This window comes from Amphiprion ocellaris, chromosome 6, assembly GCF_022539595.1.
Source record: "Amphiprion ocellaris isolate individual 3 ecotype Okinawa chromosome 6, ASM2253959v1, whole genome shotgun sequence".
Lineage (NCBI taxonomy): Eukaryota > Metazoa > Chordata > Actinopteri > Pomacentridae > Amphiprion > Amphiprion ocellaris.
In genome coordinates, this window is record NC_072771.1 from 13,535,115 (window position 1) to 13,553,092 (window position 17,978).

The 17,978-nt window shown below is 40.6% G+C and overlaps 1 protein-coding gene across 1 annotated transcript in view; it reads right to left on the reverse strand.

Moving 5' to 3' along the window:
* Nucleotides 1–6,954: 6,954 nt before the first annotated feature.
* Nucleotides 6,955–17,978, reverse strand: part of tet3 (tet methylcytosine dioxygenase 3) — a 36,546-nt gene continuing 25,522 nt past the window's right edge. The window contains 5 exon segments of the mRNA XM_023275860.3: nucleotides 6,955–15,129; nucleotides 15,370–15,721; nucleotides 15,831–15,968; nucleotides 16,309–16,398; nucleotides 16,589–16,739. Coding sequence (XP_023131628.2) covers nucleotides 13,322–15,129; nucleotides 15,370–15,721; nucleotides 15,831–15,968; nucleotides 16,309–16,398; nucleotides 16,589–16,739 — 2,539 coding nt within the window. The 3' untranslated portion in view covers nucleotides 6,955–13,321.

A 17,978-nucleotide genomic window follows, 5' to 3' on the forward strand; every position in this document is an offset into this window, starting at 1 on the left:
AATTTTCACACAATTGATTTGCAACTGTTCTTTCCAGAATTTTGGAGAGAAATGGGAGGTTGGAAATTGGTCTACAGTTAGCTAAAACATCTGGATCTAGAGTGGGCTTTTTAAGTAAAGGTTTGATTACAGAGACCTTAAAAGCCTGTGGTACATAGCCTGTTACTCTCATATGTGTGTGTGTGTGTGTGTGTGTGTGTGTGTGTGTGTGTGTGTGTGTGTGTGTGTGTGTGTGTGTGTGTGTGTGTGTGTGTGTGTGTGTGTGTGTGTGTGTGTGTGTGTGTGTATGTTTATGAACAATTGACATTTGAAGTATTTTTGCACCTCAGCTGTAGCATCTGGTTCCCTTAATTTTTTTGTATTTGTCCTCTATGTCACTCTTTTTTTTATTCTATTTTTGACAGTTGTGTTGACTGTTCTTTAACTTGACTTAAAAGAAAGCCCTGCACAATAATTCCTATGTGCCTAAAGCCTAAACTGTCTGTTTACATGTACAAAGGGCAAATAAAAATCTTGAATTCTGAAATTGCCTTGCAATTGAGAATAGCATGATGCTAAGAGGATGTCACAGAAGGTGCAGATCTGGGGAGTGTGCAGTGTTCCCTTTTTGCACCTTTCACTGTGAAAGTAGAGGTATGTGTGGTGTCTGTTATATATACTATATGGAAGAAAGACACAAGCTGATGAGTGACAAACTCACAAGAAACAGACGTTTGTGTGTTTACTTTTGCGTGTGTATTGTGTTTTACTTTTGAATATTGAAAACACTGTGTACAACTTAGGCTGTTAAGAAGTCTGTGTAAGTTACACAGAAGTGTAACAAGAAACTAGAATCAGAACACACCCAGGAGATTAAAACAATAAATAAACAGCAAACAAAAACCCCCACATCTCTGTTGATCAGGCAGTTAGAGCTCAGGAGAACGTGACAACAAAGCCCTTGTGGCCTTGAAAGCGTTTTCCCTATAGACCACTATTATGAAGGAGATGTCTGTAAATGCAGTGTGACAGGACATCTAGAAACAACTACACAACTACAAACATGCTTCCTTCTATTATCATTTCTTAATCTATGGAGATTTTGCATTTTTAATACTTGTTTTGTCCAAAGTGAACTTCATGTTCTGAGTTGGAACAAGTGAGAATACTAACCTGTGAAGAGCATCATGCATAGGCAGTTCTGAAAGCATAGACCATATGTTTAAGATGGATGTAGCCTGCTGGTCAGAAAAGTGGAGTCAGCACAGAACCTTAAACCTAAAACAGCCAGCTGAACACAATTCCTCTGACTGATCCTAATCACTTTGTAAATTATGGTCCTACTTAGACAAAAATAGACAATAGAGCAGGATATGATTTACAGAACAGCTACCTTCTGTTTGACACGTTGCTGGTCTATCACCAGATATAGTATCCTCAGATTCTCAGACCTTCCACTCACTCATCACATCCAAAGAACAAGATGACAACTGCCAAATGCCAAGCTCTAGCCTTCAAAAGTTAACAAACCAGTGGTTGTATCATGGTCGCAGCATCCCTCTTTTACATACAGTCTGTGCTGGAAGCTAGAAAGCTTCAGGTTTTTCCCAGTCTAGCTCTTATCATACATCACCATTCAAAAGTTTGGGGTCACTTAGAAATGTCATTATTTTTGAAAGAAAAGCAGTTTTTTTTCAATGAAGATAACATTAAATGAATCAGAAATACAGTCTAGACATTGTTAATGTGGTAAATGACTATTCTAGCTGGAAACAGCTGATTTTTAACATCTACATATAGGTACAGAAGCCCATTTCCAGCAACCATCACTCCTGTGTTCTAATGCTACATTGTGTTAGCTAATAGTGATGAAAGGCTAATTGATGATTAGAAAACTCTTGTGCAGTTATGTTAGCCATGAATAAAAGTGTGAATTTTCATGAAAAACATGAAACTGTCTGGGTGACAGCAAACTTTTCAACGGTAGTGTATATCCATGTTTGCTACAGCCACCTGTATCACATGACCTAAACCCCATGCTTTCAGTCATGGAGGAAAATGAATCATCCAGCAGTTTCGCTGATGAAGGCCAAAAGACATGACCGATCACTCCAGAATTGTTTAAACACAAACTGTCCAGTATTTCAGTCATTCAACTCACACAAAGCGATATATAGTAGTTCATGTTGGGGCTCCATGCAGCTACACCTGCACAGTAACTAAGAGCAGAGTGATGAAAGCTGATTAAAGGTTAAAGTCTGAGTCTGCAGGTGGATGCTGTGTTTATGGTAGACTCTCCTCCGCTGCCCTGTTTTATCATGAACTCTATACCTTTGTGCTATGTAGGTGCTACAGAATGGCTTAATAATAGAGCTGTGAAAAAGGAGGAGTTGTGAGAAACTCCCAGGAACCTGACAATAGTGTGTAATTTGCTAGGCTGGACTCTAATGTCTTATCCTGGATATTAGCTTTTGTTCTTTCACAGTTTTTCTCACATCACCTGAACTTTTCCCTTGTTGGTTGCCTGAACTTAGTCAGTCTGTCAGGAGACTGCATAAATAAAGCCTTTGGCTATTTGTGACTTCATTAGCCTTTTCACCATTCTGCTGAAAAACAGGACTCCCCGATGTAAAACAAAGGTGAGCTGAGGTAAATGTATTGACCTTTGTGGTGATATTTCAGTTTTGTTTTCTTTTTTAGCCAGAGTCAAGTATCACCATTGGTTATGTTTCCATTTCTTCTTTGGCTTTAGTGTAAATGACAAGTTTGATTTTCTGCCCATGGCAGATTGGAGTTAACAGGATTTTCTTCACTTCTGCATATTAATGGACAGAAGTTCATAGAGTCGTGATTTGCCATTTCTTGTAAGGTAATGAAATACATAAAATGAAGAACAAATGGAATAAATGAAATCAAGTGGAAAAAAGAAAGAGCAAAGATGTGAGTTCTTCCATTACAGTAGCAACAAATATTTCTTCCTGCACACACAGACATATGCAGTTGCCAAGACATCCATAGACTGTGATCATCAGCATAACTTGTCCTGTCCTGTAATCACTACCGTACCATACATTACCTCCTCATGATCTTTGCCTTCAGATCTGTGTGTCCAACACAGTGATGAGCAGTAATCTAAGAGGGCGCCACTCTAATGGCAGCTGGTTACAGCAGCTCTCACTTGCTGAGTATCTTTTTCATTTCACAGAATGTTTTTCTGTAAGCATTTATATTCATATCTCTTCTATAATGAGAAAGTACCTATTTATATCTTTGCATTGTGTGCTGCTCTTTTTCTTTGTACTGTTTCTGCTTCCTCCAGTTCTGACCACCCTCTCCACATGCTGAGGAGCACCATAGCATGATACTGCCACCACCATGCTTCACAGGGGCGGCATTATCAGGTGATGAAAAGTGCCTCCTGTTCAACAGTCATAGTGCTTAATATCTCTGCTCAAACAATTCAGTTACTGACTAATGGCAGAAAATATTTATTTGTGCTTCCAGAGTCTCTCCGGGTGGTGAGTGTGGCACATTTACTTCACTTCGAAGTCTGAAAAAAGTGATAAAATCTTCTGACGTAGTACTGAGACAAAATGTATTTCTTTGCAGATTAAAGGTGTTCTGTGCTTCTTTGTGAAAGGTAATCTAATGTCTCTCAGTCACTGGTGGAATGATGGTTAAGTGGAGTCTCAAAAAATGGATGAATATTAAACTTCTCTGAAAGTCTAATTAGACTCTTATCCTCTGATTTTATCTGCTGTCAGTATTGCTTGTAAGCATGATTATTAAGAAATGTTGAGGCCATTCATTTCATTTCATCATGGTTGCGTGTGGAATTATTGTGTGTAAATTTTGTATCAGACCAGCATTTCTCAAGACATCATCAACACTCGCCCACAGGTCCAAAAGGATTATGAAACTAATTAATTTTGAAATTAAAAACAGACCAACCTTTCCCCCATTTCCTCCAGGTTTTAATAACATTTACAAAGCCTCGACATGTTAAATTTTTGCCATAAGGCTTTATATTTAGACTATTAATTGTGTTCATGATTTCAGTTCTTTGCCAATACCTTCCACTGAAATTTCCTGGTTCTTTCTATGGTTGAAAAAAAAACCCCAACAAAAAACCCTCACATACAAGATTTTTAGAGCACTTGATTTAGCTTTTATTTACCACTATTCCTATGAAAAAAATGAGTATTAAGTAAACAGATGAAAAGTAGCTGCTACTGCCTGCTTGCAGCGCCATAGAGAACTAGATTAGTTCTTCTGTGTAGTTTTATGGTAGCTAGCATCAAGAAAGTTTGTTTTTTATCCTGATCTTTGAGTTAAAGTGAGTGAAGTTTATAATAATGATGACAAGCACAGTATGAGTGGCAGTAGCTTGAAGTCAGTCTGTAATGAATTGCCCTAATACATGAATATTACACCATAATAGCCTAAATTTAAACCTGATCCATGATAACAAAGACACAGTTCACAAATCATCTTTTCAGTGGAACTTGTCTTTCTAAAGTCCTGGTGTGTCAAAGTTACATATTTAGAAGTTTTCTCGATGAAAATAATCTATTCTTATGTTAAAATGGCTTAGATCTAACTCTATATTGTTGTTTTCTTTAGAATGTGCAGATAAGTAAAATCAGAGGATTAGAATCTAATTAGACTTTCAGTCACCCCTCAACACTCGGTGCAGCTCAAGCAAACCAGCTCCCCTACATGCCTGCTCAAACACTAAAGCTACTCTATGCTGAATGACAAGTTCTAATATTGTAATCAGCTATAGAAGTTTGAATTGAAAGTTGATTCTGAAGAAGAACAATGATACAGAAAGTTCCACCCTGCAAGATGACAGAACATTTTTTTTAGTTTGTTATGTATGAAACCCTGGAAGTCTGAATCTATGTTTTGAGACTGTCACGGGTAAACTGCAGTTTCAAGGTAGAAATTTACCACTTATTAAACTCATAATAAGCACTGAAAAAAACAACGACAATACAGTTACAGTTTATAATTAAAAGCAGCTTCTATAATTTCATGTAGGAGAGAGAAACGTTTATGGGTCCACAACTTGACCTGAATAGAGACGGATCTATTTTTGCTATTGATGATAACACTAGTGTTTCGAATTGTTAGAGGACCTATTGGCATTTTCAGACATACATTTTCTTGCAGAGTTTAATTTGATTTGTTTCTTCCAGTTTCCAGTCTTTCAGCCAAGCTACACTAAGATGTGGTGGGTGTAGCTCAATATTTACCGTCCAGGCTTTGGACATGTATTGATACTCTTGTTTAACCCTCTGAACCCCAAAACCCACAGGTAGGTTTTTAAGGCACATTATCTCTTTTTAAAATAAGCAAAATCACACCATTTATGATATCCAGAAATGGTAAAATCAGAGAGAATCAACAGATTTTCAACTTTCCGACAGTCTTCAGACAAATCATGAGTAACATATAGTTTAATCAAAAAAAATTAATCAAACCTAAAATCATATTTCACCAAAATCACTTTATTCTGTCTCATTTAAAAATTCACCAAAACTAAACAGCTTTCAACAGATTCTGTGAATAAAAAAAAATGTAAAAAGTCTGCGCTCCTGAGTGTAACTGAAAAGTGATGTATTACTCAGCTGTGACCATCGACTCCAGTCATGTGGCAAAAATGCTGGGACTGTTCAGTTAACTGGGTTGAACTGCAAGTTGTGTTTACACGGACCAAATAGCAAAGACAAGTATGGAGACAAATTATAGAGATTAAGAGCTAAAAAAAATGTATTTGATCAGTAAAATAAATGCAGCATGCCTCAAAAACAATATACAGAGGAGGAAGTTGTCAGCAAGTTGCTGGAAGATGCATTCAGCATGGTGAAATATCTTTTTAAAACTGATGTCCAATCCCAATTGGGCACCTATGGCTGGTGGGTGATTAAATCCACTGCCCCTCCAAGTGCTGAAGTGACCTTTGGCAAGACATTAAATTTTAAGTTGCACCTGATTGCAATCAGGCATTGTGTGACTGTACATTGGAAAGCACTTTACACTAGGATAGAAAAGTGCTACATAATAGCAGACCATGTGCAGAGTACAGTGGTATATGTCGAGCTTGAGGAGGTAGTAGATAGAGCCGCTGTATTATGTAAAGCTACAATTTTGTACTTGTAACGCCCCTGTTGAAAATTGCTGTACACGTCGATTCCACGTTATTCAGATTTTTGCAAAACAAGTCACCAAGTCAACATTGTCAACACCTACACTGTTGTCACTCTCATGGCTTCCTTTCGCGTATCTTCGTGCGACAGTGCACTAAAAAGAAATGTTGGCTTGATCTTGAAGCTTGGAGATGAGTTGAGGAGGGGTGGACCTCTCAGAACCTTGATCCACGTTAAAAGCAGGGCTGTTATGCTACCATAGAGACCTTTCTGAGAAAGTGGAAATATGTGGGGCTAATGGCTTGGAAGGCCACCACTTCTTCCTTTGTCGTGTCCTAGATGATCTCACATCTTATCAGCAATAACAAACAGCGATGTGAGTAGTGGTGCACTTAGTTATTGCCCATAGAAATCCTGCATCACTGGCTCGGTGAACCATCAAAAAATCCATTTACCTGCCCCTCTGTTTGCCCATCATTCAGTCTCAAATGAGTGTGCGACATGCTTGCTCGTATGTAATCAGCCCTCATCCACCCTCATCCAGCACCCATTCCCAACAGCCAAAGCTGCTGAAAAATAGGCAATTATTGATCAGCGCCCTGTCTACAGTTTTCAAAGCTAGTCTTTAATTAGATCCTTGAGAAGAATCCACCCGGAGGTTATCAATCATAGTGGAAGTGCAAATCAGTGAAATTACTCAAGTCTCCTGCTGGAACAAAATGCATATTCACAGAGCTCAGAGTGGCACCATCACCGCACCACTGTAATCAAAATCAGACTCAATTACAGCTTGACCAGGAAATTAAACCACTTAATAAACACGTTTCACTTCAATCTTTTTATTTATCGCGCAACATAAAACAATATTGTGGGGTTTTTACCACATACACTATGTATTCACATAATACACCATACAGCTACAAAGAGAGAGAGACTGAACAAAAACACAATTTTTTTTACATACTGCATCCTTGACATGAAAAATAAGAAACCAAGAACAATCCTAAAACTCAAAGAGGAATGTAGCTGCCAGTTGCGTCGGTTCATTTTCATTATTTTTTTTTTTTTTTGTATGGGCCAGGGTCCAAGTCCAAATTTGGAGAGTGTTCGTTAAAATCAGGTGTTCATAAATTTTGAAAAGTGGGCCATACACAGTTAGATGCAAATGTATATCTATGTTTGTGTGTTTGACAGAATATACAAGATTTAAGAGAAAAAGAGTGGGTGAGTAAAGGAAGTGCACAAATAGAAAGAGGGGGGTAGCACACAGTTCTTGTATTGTTCAAATATCTTAGCATTAGGTTAACATGAACATGTACAACATACTCAAAAGATAATTTTAATAGCCTTTGGTACTTGCGCTGTACCAAATATGAAACCCAGATAACAGTCTTCATATAATATGACTCTATATCTCATCCTAGTTTAAATGAATTCAAGTACAATATGGAATGAATATTAATAGAGAATGTAATCAACTGTTTGAGTGCCCTCCTGCCCTCAAAAAGAGATGCAAATTTGTAGCGTTGTAACAAAAGACTTCTCATGAAGTCAGCACCAGGGCAGCTTCCCATCCCGTGAAACTGCTTTAATCAAAAGTATAGTTCTCTTGACATTCGAAGAGCTCAGAAAAATATCTGTGGTTACCATTTATCCCTCATTTTCTTTTTTTTTTTAACACAGTGAATTTCAAGGTATAGCATCATAGCACCAGCTGACCGACCCACCCCCACCCTGTCTCAGCACGTCCTTGGGAGGTGGTGCCTTTCATGAGAACCGTCCACCAAACTTGTGAGACATTTAGAAATTTACAAAGTTGGTATCGTGTACACTGTATCCTCAGCACCCTTTCTTAGGCAAGTGTGTGTAATGTGGGCCGTGTATATTGACCCTCTTACTGTACTAGTCCCAGCCCCTGCACCAGTCAAACTACTGTTAGCCATGATGTATGTGTCATTTAAATAATTATCATTACAAACTAAACATCTGGTGTCTTCCGCAGGGGCATCGTGATTTTTCTGCCATGGTAAATGGTAAATGGTCTGTATTTATATAGCGCTTTACTATACCGGAAACGATATCCAAAGCGCTTTACATTATACATCACATTCACCCATTCACACACACATTCACACACTGATGGCGGAAGCTGCCATGCAAGGCGCTAACCACGACCCATCATGTGCTATTACGAAAGCTAGAGCAGACAATAATGGTAGATACATCTAAACAAGCAGGAAGGCAGTCTCTTACCTGATAGTCTAACACAACTGACAAAGATTGCTGGGCTATAACTCACAACAACATCACCCACTGATTCACCACCAGACTGGCTCTGCAGCTGTGTGGTCGGACACATCCCACCTCTCAGATGCAGTTCTACACATAAATCTGAATTTATCAAGGACCAAATAATCAATATTAAAAGAAGACTTAAATTTTTGGGAAAACACTTATTCACTTTTTGTTCAGACTTTGATGAGAAGATACACTACTTTAATGTCTCTATGCTCAATATGAAGCTACAGCTAGCAGGCAGCTTAGCTTAGCATGAAGACTGGACACACAGTAAACAATCAAAAGTAACAAAATCTGCCTGCCAACACCTCTAAAGCTTGCTTTTAAAATCCATACTGAAAAGAGCAGTGTTTTGCAGGAGTTTATGTGCCAGATGATTTTGTTGGCTGTGAGCAGGGACTTCTTGAAAGGAACACCACATAGATCTTAATTTATTATCCCTTATTAATCCCACGAGGGGAAATTCTGATTTTCACATATCTCCCAAATTGGGGGAGTCAGAGTGACGGGTCAGCCAAAGTACAGCGCCCCTGGAGCAGGATGGGTTAAGGGCCTTGCTCAAGGGTCCAACAGTGGCCGCGTCGGGGCTTGAACCTCTGACCTTCTGATCAGTAGTCCAGAGACTTAACTGTTGCACCACCACTGCCCCCAAATAAAGGCCAGTGGTGGGTCTTGAACCTGCTAGCTTCCAGTTGGTAGTCTCTCTTCTTATCCCCTGAGCTACTCGCTCGCTCTAATGTGTTGAGACTCTGTTTTGTTTTTGTTTTTTTTTTAATAGATTAAAGGGACCATCTTATGCAAAATTCAGTTTTTATTTGTTCTTGAAAATAACTATCTGTCCCAAGTGTGTCACGACAGCCACAAAATGTATTCTTTCTCTTTCTTCTACATAAATCAGTGTGTCTCTAAATGAGCTTTTCAGGTTTGCAGCCTGTTGTGATGCCACTACAGGATTAGCACCGGCCCCCAGCTGGCTCCTCCTCCTCTCTGCCGCTCACTGAACAGAGTAGATTCAGAGAAAGGTTTACCTACAACCCTCTTTCTGTTGAAGATGTGGGCAGCAGCAGCTCAGTTAGATTTAAAGCTGCAAACGCTGAAATAGCCCATATTTAACAGGTCTAAAATACAAACATAAAAGGCATACTAGTGTGAATGATCTGTGCAGTATTTTGACTTGAAACCTGAAATACACATTCTTGGGATATTGGAAACTTAAATTTTCTTATTAAAATTAGGTACTAAGTGGGGCCTTTAAACAAAGTAAATACAGGGTTAATGAAATGATGTGGGTGATCTGTCTGGTCTTTGTGCTACGCTAAGCTAACTGGCTTCTGGTATACAAGTGGCAAATAAGCATATTTCCCAAAATGTCAAATTCCTTAAAACAACAATTTAGATTTGTTCTTATCTTACTGACAGTTGGAATCTGCTGTTGAGAACCACATCATTACAAATTTTGGTATTTTTCACACCTAAATAGAAATTTGCTGTCAGTATTCCTTTATGATAAGAGTTTAAAAGACAGTTTCCAATAAATTCATCATTGCCAAGGTTTTCTAAAACTCTTCAAGTTCAATAATTTGCAGACGTGAGGTTTTAACCAGAGAACTGCAACACAAGGGGGATCCTGCATATTTTTGGACCTTGGTCAGTGAGTAAGGTGAGTGCAGTTTCAGGTTACATAATTGGGCTCATGAACTAAATTTCAGAAAGTGACAGGGTTCTGTCAGCCACATGCTGACAGGGGGTACAGTACTTACGAAAGCAAAACAGCAGTGTTACTAAGCACACATTTACACACAACACATTGGGACCAAGTGTTGTTTACTGTTGTTAAGGGCTGTCAGAGACTTCAAAATACCCCCTTGTCATTCATGGTTTAGTTACTTTCCTCACCAGTTAAATAATCTTACCTAAATAGTTTAATATTTACACTTTTTATCTCTCTCTTGAGAAAATTAAAAACTAAAAAACATAAACGAAAACCTAAGCTTCAAGTTGTCAATAATCGGCTCTTTCTTTTTGTCATTAAAATCAAGATTAAAAGTGCTTTTATAAATCTTTTCTTCTCTATGTACAATTTGTATTAGCTATATAAAAAAGACAAAAAAACAAAAACAAAAAATAACATCAAAGACAATCATTATCATCATCACCATGTAGTAATAAATAAGATTTTTTTAAAAAGCAGGTTAAAATGAGTGTGGAGATCTGGAGCACACAAAGAGACATGTCCTCAGTAGCAAGTTGTGATTGTGACCAGTGTCTCTACAGCGTGAGGTAGAGAGCTGGAGACCCTCTGGATCGGTAACAGGGTCTTTCACAGATGACCAGGGCCTTGACTCAAACAACCACCCAGCAGCTGGGAGTCGGCTTCTGTCGACCTCTATTAGTCACTCAATTATATTTTCTACATATGTTGCAAGTAAACCATGTGATCCAAAAAAAACAGCAATTCTAGCTTGAATATCAAATCATCTCTCTCTTTGGCTCTTCTCTTTTACACAATCATCCATTTGTGTCATTTTCTGACACACTCACACACACAAAGTGAGAGATTCATTGATTTGATATCTTTACATTTGGTGCCGACTCCCAGCAGTGACAGTACTATACTAAGGTTTCCCTTTATCTCTCAGTATTGTTTTCTCTGTGAAAAGCACTGTTAATGGGTGCACAAGAAATGTGTTGAATGACTGTGCTTTCTCTGCCCTGTACAGTGTACTTTGTTTGAGACAAAACCACTCTATGCCACAATAAACTGCAAAAACTGCTCAAAAGGAACCAGTTGTTGGGCCCAAGAAAGAGCTGCAACCACATGGCGGCCACTTTGATTGGCTGGCTCCATGGTGACAAGGTGCCTACAGAAGGTCACACTTCGCTCTGCTCGAAGATGACAGCACCATGCAGAGGAAGAAGTGGGCCCTTCACAGTAAATCAAGTGTAATAGGAGAGCACCAGAGTGTGTGTAGGAGCACCAAAAGCACTGCTGTTCCAACACTGTTTCCCTCTGCTCTAACACAGGGTGGGCTTCCCAAAGGCATCGCCACACTTCATTCACATTTGTGCCTCAATGGGACAAGGATCTGCCTTGACTCCCATCCATGATCAGCATACAAGGTATGAGATCCCCCTCTACTGGCCATGGGTGGTTAAAGCAGCAATGCAGAGGGTTACTGGCTTCTGCATGGATCTCAAGTGCTTGTAGGTTTGTTTGTACACACCGCTTTGAAACGGCGGTCACTGCTGCCCTCTAGAGTTTACATTGGGAAGTGCTCACCCCTACTTGAATGTTATAGGAAGATAGAGTGCCACCTGTTCCATCTCTGTGTGATAATTGCAGATCTGGGTTAAATGGCATTTGCAAATAAAATGACTTATTCCTGCCTTTGTGGGGTACCAGATACCACACAACCACAGTTTCCCCTGCAGCACAACATGAAAAGCAAGAGAAAGCATTTGCAGGATAATTCATGGTACGTTTTCCTTGCACAATACATTATCTGCCTCCATCTCTTAACACAATATATCCCATCATTCTGGTACCCCACCTCAGACAAAACAAAAAAAAATATACTTGCAAATACTACTTGAGCCAAATTTGGCTTAGAGCACCTAAATACAGCAACAAGTGCCATGAAGAGTAGCGGAATGAAAATCGGTCAGAGCCGGAAGCTGAGCACCAGTCGAAAGCTGGAGGGGTGTGGAAGAGTAGGAGGAGCGCATCATCAAACGATAAGACAAGCAGCAGCGTTTTCTCTCAGTGTGGTTTAAATGCAGCTGTTATCAACCTGGACATCATTTTCTTAATGTTTACATCATGACGATTAGTTTTGTTCATATGTTTAGAGCACAGTTTTAGTCTTGCAAACTGCTAACAGCTGAAAGCAACTACTGCACTTCTGCTGTGTACAAAGAATATCATATTGTTTCCAACTGAACAGATTTTTTCAGTCTACTTAGCCACATAAAAAAGGTATGAAGGATTGCATCAATGCATTACGTCTGATCATCTGACATACATGCTATGTATTTGTGTAGACAATGTTCATAATATATAATAGCAGTTAGCAGTCAGACCACCGTCTGTTATTAGACAATAATGATGCTGGTAGAAAATTTGAACACAGTCCTCATGATGGCCAAAACAAAAAAAATAAAATGAATGATCCTTCAGAGGGCCTAAACTGGTTTTTATAAAGTTAGAGACAGATATCTGTATATTGTCAATATAGAAATAGATATCTATTCCAAGTCTGATTTTTTGTATACAGCCATGATTATGATTATTGTAACACTGATTTGTTGTCTTATCAAGCAGATAATGGCTCCTCCTCCAAGTACAGCTTAAAGATTGACAAGAACAAAGAAAATCAAAAAAAAGGGTACACATTTTCCAAACATGGAAAAAGCAACTGTCTGAGTATGTCAGACTCAGACTGATTGATTTAAAAAAATATATAACCAAAAACAATCACCTCATTAATAATAACATTAATGAAAACAGCAATAATAAAAAAACAAACAAGTCTTCATTATAATAATACCTGTAATAACAACATTGACAGTAACAATAGCAATCATAATAATATTGATAACAATAGCAATAATTAGATCATTAAAATTCCATAAACAAGAAAAAGCAATGGAGTTCCTCTCCAGGGAAGAGAGAGGAAGAGCACCACAGGCAGTGTGTCTGAAGCCCAGACCACTGCCTGACATGAGGTAAAAACAATAAAAATGTCCCCTCCTCCCAGTGGACCGTGGAGGGGGGCAGGATGGAGAGATGCCAGACTGCGGGGTGGCTGAGAGACATTCATCCTGCTCATTGCTCTCTCCAGCCCTCCACTGCACCACTCCGTAGCTATCAGTCTGTCTGTGTCTGTCTGGCCTCAGACAAAGTGGCTGTAGGGTCCAGTGAGGCGGGTGAAGGCATAGGGAGACACAGTAACCAGAGAGGTGGTGTTGAATGTGGGGGCTACCCGTGTCACTGGCCCCTCCTTCTTGTCTTTAGATTGTCCAGGTCCTGGACTGGCACCTGCCACTGAAGCTCCCCATTTGCGTTTTTTCCCGAGCGTTTTGATGTCATCCTGGGAGAGGCCAAGGAGAGCTGCTTCCTGCTGCCTCTGCAGCGCTCGCTCTGCCAGCAGCTTCATTTTGGCCTCCCACAGAGCCAGGCCGTGCATGGGCTGGTTGAGGTTCTTGTGCTGGTAGAAGACCAGGGAGATGCGAGTGGGGTGGGAGCGATCAGGCTTTTTGAGTGGAGTTGTAGCATGTAGTTCCCGACGGGCACATTCAATCAGGATGGAGCCATGAGCTGGTGCTACCGCTACACCACCAATGTTGGGATCCAGGAAGTTGTGCTCGCTGTCAGACCACACCTCATCCTCATCCTCTTCACGGTGCTTGGTGCTCTCAGTGTCACTCTCAGCTTGGCTGGGGTCCCAACAGGCCTGATTTGACTGCTGCAGGGCATCCGGGAAGAGGCGTCCCTCGGGGGCAGGGGACGGGGTGCTACCTGCCACTGAACCACCACAAGACTTCCAGGCCTTTTCTTGAAGCCCAAGGGGAGTGGAGCATCGACTCTCACCAGTCTTGGACCAGATCTTATCAGGGTACGCTCCTGCAGGATTGCTGTGCTTCAAAACAGGACTGTATGCTGCAGGCCCCATTGCCCAAGCATTTGGCTGAGGACTAGGAGCAGGGCTGGCCCAGTGTCTGGGGGTGCCTGGCCGGGGGGTGCCTGGGCCTGGGGTGCCTGGCTGTGGGGTAACTGAGCCTGAGTGACAGCTGACAGGCTGTAGTGGACCTGTGTGAGGGGTGCTTGGCCGGGGGGTAGCAGGGCGTGGGGAGCCTTGGTGTATGTTAGCCTGGAGCGCTGTGCCTAGGTGAGGGGACGGAGATGGAGAAAGAGGTACCTGGACTGAAGGTGATGGAGATGGGGAAACCATCATGGGGTTTGAACCCGGGTAGGATGTCCACTGCTGGGAGTAAGGAGAGGGCTGCCGCTGCTGAGGATGCTGGTGAAATTGCTGCTTGTCCGGGTTTAATGATGAGGCCTCAGGACTTTGTTTGCGGTTTAGATGCCCATCCCAGGTGGTAGGAATAATACTTCCATTAATCTTGTGTCCTGGCCAGGCCACAGGCTGAGGGGTGATTCTCCCTGTGTTGACACCAGACTGGCTCGGCAATGTGCCTTCATAGACTGGAACATCCATAGGCTCCTGTTTGATGACTGGAGTGCCTCTGTTGGAGGGCTCAGAGGAGACAGAGGAAGGACGGGACTGGTTGTAGTCTGCAGACTGGGTATAAGTGCTGTGGTTTGGTTGGCTGGTTTGCTCTGGGTGGCTGGGGCAGGACTGGGCCAGTTTTGCCTGAAGGCTCTGAATGTCAGGCTTCTTGTCTACCTGGACGACTTTAGAGCCATTGCGACCCTCGTAGGTCCTCAGTTTAGGGGGGAAAAGTGCATTGGGCGGGAAGTTATAGTAACCATAGGGCATAGCGGGCAGAGTGGGGTGGTAAGCCTTTACTGCTTCAGGTGCAGAGGGCTGGCCAGTTGGGGGGAGGCCTCCCCTTGCATAGTAGGCAGGGTGTGGATAGATGTTACTGAATGGGTCTGCTGCCTGCACAGGGTATCCATCTACTGATCCGTTAAATGGTTCCATCTTGATATTGGGCTTCACTTCTTGTTTTATAATTGCTGGTTGTTTGAAACAAATGAAAGGTAAATTACAAATTTAACAAGTACTTTTTTCAATGCATTTCAATTTTTAATAATACAGTTATTATGTGGAATTTTTATTGTTTGTTACACACTGGTTGCAATTTAGGATTAAGATCAAGAACTTTAAAGTAACTGCCTTATGGTGTGGACACCTGTTTAACACAATCAGTGAGCATTATGAATAACAAAAGCATGAACAAAACAACAATAACTAACCTTTATTGCCTTGGGGTTGAGGGGAACTGGTGATGCAGACACTCTTGACAACTGTTTTCTCCGGCGTCTCCCCTGCCTGCTGCATGAGTTTACTTTTCTTCTTCTCTGAGGCTGCCTTCTTAGCCTCCAGTCGGCGCTGTCGGCAGGACTTGGCAGGTTCGGGCAACTTTCGTACCTCACGACGGAAAGCCTGAAGCACCTGGATAGCACCTGTTTGCATCTTGAGGCGCTGGGCCTCTGCATTGCCAAACTCATCAGTAAGGGAAATTGTATAAAGAGGCAACACATGGAGCTGCTCATCCTCAGGGATTTCCCCCACAGTGCGGTTATCCTCCTTCGTTAAAGTACACACCTAACACAGACAAATATCAACCCATTTCATTTATCTTATTAAAAACAATATATCCTTTATGAAATACTAATTATCTATTGTTAATTCATCTGATGATGAGTGATCTTACCACTGTGCAACCATTGTAGAGGTTGTGCTGGTCCTTATGAGCGTGGGCACAGAAGTCCATACAAGCAGTGACTCCAGAGAATGGACGACCTTCTTTTAAGCCCAGTCTGCATTCTGGAGCTTTGTGTTCTGACTGACACTGAGGTAGAAGACAGAGAAAACTTTAAACCAGCTACAGGAGGGAACTTACATTTAAATTTCAAAGCACTCTTGAAATACAGCACTTCACAGGTATGACATTTCATACTGTGATATTTGCTGAGATTTCAGTCAGTCCCTGCCAACAGATTAATTTCTGCCTCCTCTTTTTGCTAGGAATTTATCATTATGTGACAGCAACTGCCTTGACAGTCTTGTGCACAGTAGTATATGCTGTTTGTGAGAAAAATGACAAGTGGAGTTTGGTGGCATCAGGTCGTTACTGTGTAAAGACCTGTACAGTAAATGTACACTGATGAAAATTTGTCTGTACAACAAACCTGGTTACTGTAAGCCTGTGGAGCCAGACGCTTGTACAACGGAGCCACCTCAGTTGCCAGATTCTGGAAGTTATCCCTGAGTTTGTCCTCCTAATAAGCAAAAACATGAATCACGGGTCCAAACAAAACACAGTAACATAGCAATTAAATGGCACCATAAAATTACTAAAAGTTTTAGAGACTAAACTCTAAGACAAAAGAAATTTTAAAAACTAGCTCCTTTATTGCATTAATATATTGCTGTATGCTGTAAAACAGGTGGTAGTGATGTGATGAGTACCTCTTCAGGGCGATCTCCTTGTAACCTGAACTTGCGCGGCATTTTGCTTCTGGCGTACTTACAGCCATTAAAGTACATGCTCCAGGAACACCCAAAGGAGAAGGAAGCACCACAACTTTCAGGGTCCTTGCCTTGACAGGCACAGGTACGACTGCAGGGGGAGACAGTGAGCACACCCACAGCTTCATTCATAAATGATGTGTACCCTGTGCACGCTTTACATCATGAATACACTATATGTGGGAGAAACATCAGTGAGAAAATTTGGCCAGTGTTTCAATTGAAGCTGATACAGACTAACATGGTTTTACACAAAGGCTGCTTCAAGGGGATTAAGGAGAAATCATGACTGATTTTCTCATCCCAGGTGGCGAGTGATTCTTATACTTTATGCACCACAAACAAGGCTGTGTTGATATGTATTTATGAATAATTATGAGCGTGAACAATGACATGTATGACATCAAACAATGTGTACACATCTGGTGATGAAGATGCAGTATTATTTTGTGTGCATGCACAAACCATTTGTCTTAAAATCTGTGGTGGAACAAGTATACAGAATACAAAAGTATACAAAAATATTCTATTGCAAATAAAACCCCTGTATCAAAAATCCTGCTAAAGTGAAAAATACATATGTATTCGCAAAAAAATATATAGATAAAATAAAAGTCCTGATTTGTTCCCACAGATTGATATATCAGTATGCATGACATGATTTGATTAATGAGGCACTAGTTGCTGTTGGACTGTTATTGTTTGACTTTTTCTCTAATCTGTGATATTCAATCACTTCAACACTTTTTGAAATGAAATTGTGAGAGAAGTTTAAAGGGAAAAATTTACTGTTTGGTGGAGCTGTCAGCAATTCACAGACATCTGAAATGCGACCCTGACTAAATTCTGCTTTTTAGAAGAGCCCAAAGAGGTTGAAAACCACTGGTTTAATCTATAGCAATGTGTTGTATTTCAAAAACATGCTATATTGTCTATAGTGTAAAATCTTTGTCTTCAAAGTAACTAAAGCTGTCAGATAAATGCAGTGGGCTACAAAGTATGATACTTACTTCTGAAATGTGGTGGAGTGTAAGTCTAAAGCAGTACAAAATGAAAATACTCAAGTAAACTACAAGTACTTCAAAAGTGTACTTAGAGGAATTTTTCCATCATTACTAAAAATTATGCTTTATACCTCAGAATTTCCTAAACTTTTCAATGTACTGCCCTCACATATGATAAAACCATGGACCCTCACAAAACAAACACACTTTTAGTATGTTTTACCTAGGAATGTTTTACTCCGTGTTCAGCGATGACTGAAAGTAATATAGTAAAGTACAACTTTGAAAATTGCTCGTTTCTTTTTCTCTGCATCACGTTTTGAATC